The 9,215-nt window shown below is 38.2% G+C and overlaps 1 protein-coding gene and 1 non-coding gene across 2 annotated transcripts; one reads left to right on the top strand and one right to left on the bottom strand.

Moving 5' to 3' along the window:
• Positions 1-1,535: 1,535 nt before the first annotated feature.
• Positions 1,536-4,054, bottom strand: LOC110385968 (uncharacterized). The gene is made up of 4 exons (XM_038011767.2): positions 4,038-4,054; positions 3,226-3,646; positions 2,389-2,572; positions 1,536-1,918 (listed from the first exon to the last, which is right to left on the bottom strand). Exons 1-4 carry the CDS (start codon positions 4,052-4,054, stop codon positions 1,650-1,652), a joined length of 891 nt encoding a protein of 296 aa, XP_037867695.2. The 3' UTR covers positions 1,536-1,649.
• A 1,372-nt stretch (positions 4,055-5,426) lies between these two features.
• On the top strand, positions 5,427-5,497 carry TRNAG-GCC (transfer RNA glycine (anticodon GCC)). The gene has a single exon. It is a non-coding gene; the product is annotated as a tRNA-Gly (tRNA).
• Positions 5,498-9,215: the final 3,718 nt, after the last annotated feature.

Genomic DNA, 9,215 nt, shown 5'->3' with positions numbered 1-9,215 from the left:
GGCGGCGTCAGAGGTGCACGTATTTAGAAAGCCCTATCAAATTTCCCTTTCAAAAGTGGCACGATATTACCTTGAAATAAGTGCGTTCTTAGCTGAAGATATTATTCAATTAAGAATAGGCACCCAGTTAGAAAAAGAGAGGACTTGGCGAATTTCACCCTATTTATTAGGTATTCTATTAGGAATATTAGGAATATAAGAACTATCCCGATAAATAGATTATTAATAGATTCAACCTTCAAATCTCAATTTACCATACGTGTTAATTGTTGATAAAGCCTATGCTCTTAAAAATTATTTGATGCGCCCATATCCACCGGGTAGTTTAAATGCGGAACAAATAATTTTCGACAAAATATTATCCCGGGCAAGTGTCACAATTCAGTACGCGTTTGGTATTCTAACTAATAAATTTCGTATTTTTACGAAAAGTGTAAAGGCAAACAAAAAGCACGCGATATTGATTATAAAGGTTTCGTGCCTTAAAAGAAAGTGATGGAGACAGAGATGCAGATTTTCAGCAGTTTGTTTCCCAGTTTGGAGACTCCAATATTCACAATAGCGTACGCAGATCAAGACGGAATAATCGAGCAACGGTTCAAGCATCTAGAATACGAAATCAATTCAAATTTCAAATTTTATTTCAATAATCCTATCCAAGAGTATCTAGGAAACCATTAGTACCAGAAAATTGTTGTTTTATTTCGTCCCACATTTTTTTTATAACATGCCTATATTTATGATGTGGATGTTTTAACATCCATATTTCTGGTCTACTCAGTATTTCACTAATGAATTGTTCCACATCCATTATATTTTATTAGCTCAACGCGCGGTAAAAACAAAATGATTTGTTTCGGTCGCGCGATGCCTCAATGCGTCCACCGACACCGCCGCGCGCGCCGCTCTGAACTGTGGCCGCCTCCATATTGTCTAGTACATTTGTTTCACTCGCACATGGCGCAGCTCGTCGCCGCCAGATGTCACGCGCCTCTCACCGCTCCTCGCAACGCACCGCAAAACGCACCGCCAGTAGCTGTGGCATACTTCATAGGTTGTCTACCATTTGTTTTCGCCGCTCCCGCTTGCCGCGCCTCACGACGCACCGCAATTCGCACCGCTCTCGGCTGTGGCCAAGGGGTAAAGACGTGTTTAGGGCGACTGTTAAAATGTTCTAATGAAATACGTACGTAACAAATGTTCACGATTGCTTCCACAGTGAAGGAATAACATTGTATCATAAAAAATAAAACGAGCAGCAACCATAACTTTCGTAAATACGTAGGGGGTCTTGTGATCTCGCACGGGTAGGTGTGGTATCTATCTATTTCTGACCACCATACCTATTTCTGACGTGAAGCAGTAATATGTTTCGGTTGAATGTGAGGCAGCCGTTGTACCGTGAAAACTGAGACAGAACTCATGTCTCAAGATTGATGGTGGCATTTACGTCTATGGGCTTCGGCTACCATTTAACACTAGGCTGGCCGTGAATTCGTCCACCCATCTAAGCAATAAAAAAAACATACATAGTTTTTGGAATAATCCTTTATTTATATTTTAAGCATTACAATTTAATTACAATGAAACGAAGTATGATCATGGAATTTTACGTTATGAATAATACACAATAAAGTGAAACCGTATTTTTAAAACACTTTGAGTCTACCTAACACCTGTCTCAGAATATTACGTACACTTCGTTCGATCCTGTCTTCATCAATACACGCTAAAGTCCCATTAAATGTTTCTTCTCCGAATGCCTTGAGTGCGTTGAGAACGTTTTCCAGCTTCGGCTGATGAGGAACTCTGGTGAAGACGACTACTTCACCATTCTCACAGTCCCTCATTAGAAGAAGATTCTGAAAGACCATCCATTGGTCCGGACTTTGTTCAATCACGACCGGTGTAGAGTTCCCTAAAGGATTTGCGAGAATAAATAAAATTTGTCCAGGAACATAAAATGAATATGATTACTAGAGATGAGTAAAAAGATTTTAAGAATATGTTATTCAGAAAACGGTATGTTATCATTTAAAAACTTTCCATTGTTTTCCTAAAATTGTTCAGATAACATTTTGCTTATGCGAACTATGTGTTACAAGTTACATTGTCACAATTCTGTAACGTTCATAAGTGCGTATTTAAATTATTTACTTATAATATCATTATAGTCGACTGTTAATATTAATTATTTGTAGAATTATTATGTAGGTAAAGCTACTTATAAATAGAAAATCTGTGCTAGCTCACCGCCAGTTGGCAGCGTTCCCAGAAGGCTGGCAGCATTTCCACGCTGGATAGCAATGCTAATTATTTGTTTAACTGTTAGTTACATGTTTATTGGTTAATAAAATTATAATTTAGTATTTTCAACATGCTCCTTACCTCCGAGGTTATCGTCGACAAGTATAATATTTTCAAAGACACCTTGATCAATGTTCTTGGTTTGTAAGTAATGTTTTCTTCCAATATTATCGTTGGCGTCATCTGTTTTAATTTCTAAAAGACAGCTTTCCCAATTTATCCTTCCATTAGAATCATTATACTTTTGGGCGATCGTTTTCAGATCCTATAAATATGGGATAAACTTACTATATGATAGGAAGAGATCATTAAATGCAATCAAAATTCTGGCTTTGTTTATCTTTTAATATAAATAATTTAATTAAATCTTTTTCACTCGTAAACTATTTAACATAGGCTGGCACGTATAGATAGGCTGGCACGGGCTAGTTATTGTTATGACTAATTCTGGCCCAAAATAATCAACTTCAAACATACCCGTTTGAAGGTTAGGAAGTAAATGGCCGTTTTTCGTGTAGTTCTGTAATTTCAACTTCGCATTTTAAGATAATATAGCTACGTTATGTGTATGATTTTTTTTATTGCTTAGATGGGTGGACAAGCTCACAGCCCACCTGGTGTTAAGTGGTTACTGGAGCCCATAGAAATCTACAACGTAAATGCGACACCAACCTTGAGATATAAGTTCTAAGGTCTCAGTATAGTTACAACGGCTGCTCCCCCATTCAAACCGAAACGCATTACTGCTTCACGGCAGAAATAGGCGGGGTGGTGGTACCTACCCATGCGGACTCACAAGAGGTTCTACCACCAGTATGAGTATTAGTTAGCTATTTAACACCAAGTTGGTTGTGAATACATCAAACGATTTAGGGTTCACAGTACTAGATAAACAGTAAAATGAACAACCGCAAATACCTTAGCAGATGTTTTCTTGATGTGTATTTTGAAGCACGACAATCGCTCGCTAGTTCTGTAATAAGCTGTCCGCCACACATCAGTGATGTCATCCAAATCAATTTTTTTACCGTTTGTCAAGAACAAACACTCTTCGCCTTCGTTATCTTCGGTTACGTTGTACTGCACATCGAATTCCGGTTTCATAATGAAATTTAATGATTCATTTGCTTGATGCTGTTCATCAAAACTATTTTTTATTTCATTGATGATCATGTTTTCTGGCGTCACATCATCACTTGCATTGAATTTATGACTTGCAACATTATCGTCTCCTTTCTTGAGTTTCATTAAAATAATATTCGGTTCTGTCGTTTGAGTTACTTCAATATCTCTTTTCTCTATATTATTATCTTCAGTATTGATAGTTTTTGGATTGCAACTACAACATAATGTTAAATCAATGATCAAAAGTATATAAAAGACTCGTTCTATAAATAGATTCATAATGCTTTTTTTCTATTAGCGTCTAAAGCGAATTTTAGGTGCACTGACAAAATACGTTTTGATGCTTGGCTTATAAGAGCAATCTTGTTGGTTGCATTTTACGATTTATTATGTCATCTATTGTTAGTGGACAATTGAATTAGTCATTGTTTGTTTTGTTCTAATTTAAACAAATAATTGTAGTAATACAAGCAATAGTTATGGGGTAGCCGCATAATTACAAGTCTTTTTTGAACGAATGTTTCGCGGCTTGTGCCTTGCCGATTCGCTACGACGTATAGGCGAGATTATTTCAAGTAGGTGCTTTTCGTTATTATCAACATTACCAAAAAGCGACCGACATAGCCCTAAAGATTAGCAAGCTGAAGTGGCAATGGGCCGTATATATGTGTCGTAGGACCGATGGCTGATGGAGCATACTTGTTCTACACTGGAGACCACGCACCGATAAGCGCAGCGTTGGGCGTCCCCGTGCCCGGTGGACGGATGAAATGCGGTGATATACTGGAGAAGATTAGATGCGGAAAGGGACCGTTTATTCTGATGGACTATGGGAAAGGCCTACATCTAGCAGTAGAGGTAGAGGCTGATGATATTTATGAACGTTACATAAAAATTGGATTTTCTAGTTTTGTATAGTGTGTACATATGCGAGGTAAATACAAATGCATTCAGATCACGATACGTAACACTTCTTTTTTCTTTATACTTGATTAATGTTCCTATAAAAATAGATCATTTTCTTTTACTCGATATGATCTTCTACTACCTCTGATAGTTACCCAACCCTTTGTTGAAGAAGAATTAAGAACCACCCCTAGAAGAACGAAGCTGCCAAACCCTTGGGTCACAACACTTGTTACCCCAGTATCTATCGTTCTTATCCTAAAAGAAAGCTTAGAGGGAGAGCAAAATCGAAGAAATTGAAGTTACTTAAATCATTTTATCAATAGCTTCACTGGAATGCTCTTATAAAATTCCTTGGTATTCCTCTCAACATGATGTAGTTATTTGAAATGACATACAGTAACAACACGTACGGTGTGCTTCATTAGAAAACCCAGATAACAGATGAAGAATGAAACAAACACCTGAAACCCCAAGGCAAATTGACATTTATCTTTAATGCACGAAGGTCCTCCTGGATGGTTACAAGAATCGTATCAGAGGTTATCGACCGGCGCCAAAACTCCTAGAGCCTAGGGCTCTATATAAATTATGTGGGTCCACAATCTAGGGAACATAATTTTTTACGATGTTTGGAAGGTTACATCTAATATGGCTTCATGAGATGAAGGCTATATTATAGAGATACAGTGTTTAACATTGATCAGCTGACATAGTGTAGAGTTTTTCCAATGAAATACGTATTCGATAAATAAATACGTTTTCGGTTGACTTTTAGGATGAATTAATAACATGTAGTAATAAAAATCAAAGCACCGATACTTAAAATTTGCGTTATTATTATTATTCAATTGAGACAGACATTAAGTCTCAAGTTGGGTGGCGGTTCACGTTATTATGTCTATAATCTTTGGTAGCCACTTAATACCAGATAGGTCGTGAGCTCGTTCAGACGCCCTAGGAAAATACTATTATACTTATCTATATATTTAATAATGTTCATGAGTTTGATAAGATATTAAAAACAAAATGATTATTTTATCTTACTAAATTACTTTTTATGCCTTATTTAGCAATAATCATTCGAAGCATCGGTGGTTCAGTGGTAGAATGCTCGCCTGCCACGCGGGCGGCCCGGGTTCGATTCCCGGCCGATGCAATCTTTTTGCGTTTTTATTCTAAGTCAAAATTGTTATACTCGTATTACTTTCATATTTCAATCGTACACTATCCAATGAAACACACAAGGTACATAGTTTTTCCAAATACATTTCTTTACTCAACCAAGTGCTTGCTCTTAATAGTAATTTGCTTACTATTGGACTTTGAGAGCGCGTGGTCAATCATCATCATTCTCCTGCCCTTCTCCCAGTCACCTGGGGTCGGCGCAACATGTTTTTTCTATTATATATCACTTCTTTTTATTCCTTCTCATGTTGCTCTAAGTTTTGGCAAAAAAAATTATGACCGGCCGCCTGCCAGACGTCAATCCTCCTTGGGAATGCTTTTGTTGACCTTGGGCCGAGGCTTTATTGGCTTTGGTCTTTCTTTGGCTCTTAGTCGCCTTCTACGACAACCATGAGCTAAGTTTGGGTTGGGGGTATTCTGAGGCGCCCACCACATCTTGGTACTAAATCAAATAAAAACTGAGGCCTTAGAACTTGTAAACATAAACTTGAATTATGATTAACGATTAGTAGGTAAAACATCGAATTGCTGATGATAATACCAAAAAAAACGGACCTTTTTTTTTTCACCCTTTTTTTTTTCCCACCCTTTTTTTTTTTCCTACCTAAGCTGGTAGCCTAGAGAGGCTATTCCAGCGTAACCGTAACTAGTAGATGAGCTCACGGGGCTCAAACCTGACGACGATGCTAACACGAACCCTAGCAAGAGCCGTGCTTCGCAGAATCTACCACCGGATCGGAAACGCGACCCACTGAGAAGATCCGGCGAGAAACTCAGTGGGCTGTGTCTGAGAGTTAATTTAGTCGTCGAGCCCTTCGTCGCAAGCGACGGGTTCGACGAGAACGGTGACCGGTGCTTAAAGTACCTAGAAGCACCGTTAGTGGATCGGGAGGATCGTAGTGCCTCAATCTATAAATAAAATATCTAAACTTTTGTATAAAATAAACTTAAAACAAACAAAAGGAATCCGTTCGACGGGGGACACATCAAAGGACAAACAAAATTGTTATTTTTATTTAATTCCGAGCATTTTCATATTTATCTATCTTTTAAACCTTCTCTGGACTTCCATAAATAATTCAAGACCAAAATTAGCCAAATCGGTCCAGCCGTTCTCGAGTTTTAGCGAGACTAACGAACAGCAATTCATTTTTATATAATAATATATAGATAGAAGAAGAAGATAGAACCTAACCTTCTTTCGTCTGACGTAGTTTAATAAAAATACAGAAGTATATTTTGTTCACAGCGCTCCACTAATCAACAATCTCCGGTGTTCCGAACTATACGACCGGCACGGCGTCATAAAACGTTCAAGCATACTTTTACAGCCACGTGTATTCCGAATTGTAGCCAGTAAACCAAGTTAAAATAGCGCTGCTTCGAAACAAGGGAACGTAAAACAGAGAGAGAGTAGCTAAGGAAATGCAATTTTACAAAATGCTGCTACGAAGGTTTAAGGTCCGTAATTTAATGGTACCTCGTGAACATTGTTCCTGAATTGCTCACGGCATTGGTAACAGCATGATAAACCTAACTGTGATTCCGATATAAAGTTAATAAACCCATATACCCCGATATCCGTTCTAGTTTTACTACATTAATTAATTAATTCGATATCAAAAATAACACTAGGAGAATGCAGAAGTTGAAAAGTAAGTATATGCTTTAATAACAAACTGAACCAAAAAATTTAACATAAATTTATTGACTGCCGAAGAGGGTAGGTTTTTTTGTAAATAACTTATTTTCCGGGCATTACGGTCGGTACGTTTGTGTGTCTAATTTCAAAATATTATGGGCCATTAGATTCGTCTCAGTTTTCCTCATTTAAAACCGAATAACTAAAAACTGTGAAATATTTACTTTATTTTAGACCGAACATAAAAAAAAAAACGATTGCATCAATAAAAAGAGCAAACAACTTATGTTAATAAAGGTATTGCAGGCGGAGTTTATGGGGTTGTTCACAACGAGTTATCGGAGGTTTATGCGTCCGTTATCAGAATACTACCAGAAATTGGTACTTATGTTACATGAAATACAAATAAAATGAGATTATTGGGCGTTGCAGTAATATGAAATTATAATACTGTGAATAATGTTTAAGTTAACACATTCGTATTCATCATCATCAGCCTTTATCTGCCCACTGCTGGACATAGGCCTTCCCCAATGCCTTCCACATAATGCGGTCCTCCGCCTTCCGCATCCAACGACTTCCAGCCGTGCGCACTAAGTCGTCAGTCCACCTGGTTGGAGGACGTGCCACGCTCCTGGTGCCCATCCGTGGCCTCAATTCGAGGACTTTCCTCTTCCACCTAGCGTCGCTGGCTCGACAGATGTGACCGGCCCATTGCCACTTTAGCCTTCTAACTTTGAGAGCTATGTCGTCGACTTTGGTTCTCCGTCGAATTTCTTCGTTCCGGATTTTGTCCCTTAGAGAAATACCGAGCATAGCTCTCTCGATCGCCCGCTTTTATTATTTCTTATTCGTTTCTTTAAATGTATCATCATGATGAATTATCAGTTTTCTAATTGTTCTTAAAACTTTCAAAAGCCTAATTAAAACAACCTTGACGGTTTTTTTTGCGTTTTTTATTGTCATTATGTTATTTACTGGTTCTTTACTGGTGGTAGGACCTCTTGTGAGTCCGCACGGGTAGGTACCACCACCCTGCCTATTTCTGCCGTGAAGCAGTAATGCGTTTCGGTTTGAAGGGTGGGGCAGCCGTTGTAACTATACTTGAGACCTTACAACTTATATCTCAAGGTGGGTGGCGCATTTACATTGTAGATGTCTATGGGCTCCAGTAACCACTTAACATCAGGTGGGCTGTGAGCTCGTCCACTCATCTAAGCAATAAAAAAAAAAAAATTACGACGTTTCAAATACTTGATAGTCTTCGTGGTTACCATAGATTATACACTTGAGATGTGGCGGGAAGCCATTATACAACACAAGATATTTGACAGATGCCTGAATCTCGCTTACGACATACTGGCCTAAAGGATAAGACGTCCAGTGCATTCGTGTTGAGCGATGCACCGGTATTCGATTCTCAGGTGGGTACCAATTTTTCTAATGAAATACGTACTCAATAACTGTTCACGATTGACTTTCACGGTGAAGGAATAACATCTATACTAATATTATAAAGAGGAAAGATTTGTTTGTTTGTTTGTTTCGAATAGGCTCCGAAACTACTGGACCGATTTGAAAAATTCTTTTTCCATTAGAAGCCGACATTGTCCCTGATGAACATAGGCTACTTTTTTTAATAATTTTTTTATATTTTTTTTTTTGGTTTCATATGTGTTTTAATGTTTCCGAAGCGAAGCGAGGGCGGGTCGCTAGTCGTGTAATAAAAATTAAACCCGCAAAATTATAATTTGCGTAATTACTGGTGGTAGGACCTCTTGTGAGTCCGCATGGGTAGGTACCACCGCCCTGTCTGTTTCTGCCGTGAAGCAGTAAACAGTTCACTAATATCAAGATCTGAGTTAAGTTTATTGAACTTACACGTATAATGAAATAAGCTTTTAAATGCAAGCCGCAAGCCGTTCGCTACGTAATGAACAAGTGTTATAAAAGCGTGGTTTCCCTGGAGCAAGAAGCTTTTAGAATTTTCGTGGCGAGCTTAGCGAGCTTTTTTCGTTTTGCGCTGCCCTGTAGCTCTTACATCAGC

Source organism: Bombyx mori, chromosome 6 (assembly GCF_030269925.1).
Source record: "Bombyx mori chromosome 6, ASM3026992v2".
Lineage (NCBI taxonomy): Eukaryota > Metazoa > Arthropoda > Insecta > Lepidoptera > Bombycidae > Bombyx > Bombyx mori.
Note: the sequence above shows the minus strand (reverse complement) of the source record. Positions and strands in the feature narration are given on the sequence as shown.

Coding starts and splice junctions, on each gene's coding strand:
- LOC110385968 (XM_038011767.2), bottom strand. Junction 2,573..3,225: donor TCAAGAAAACATCTGCTAAG/GTATTTGCGGTT, acceptor CCATATTTATAG/GATCTGAAAACGATCGCCCA. Junction 1,919..2,388: donor TGTCGACGATAACCTCGGAG/GTAAGGAGCATG, acceptor CAAATCCTTTAG/GGAACTCTACACCGGTCGTG.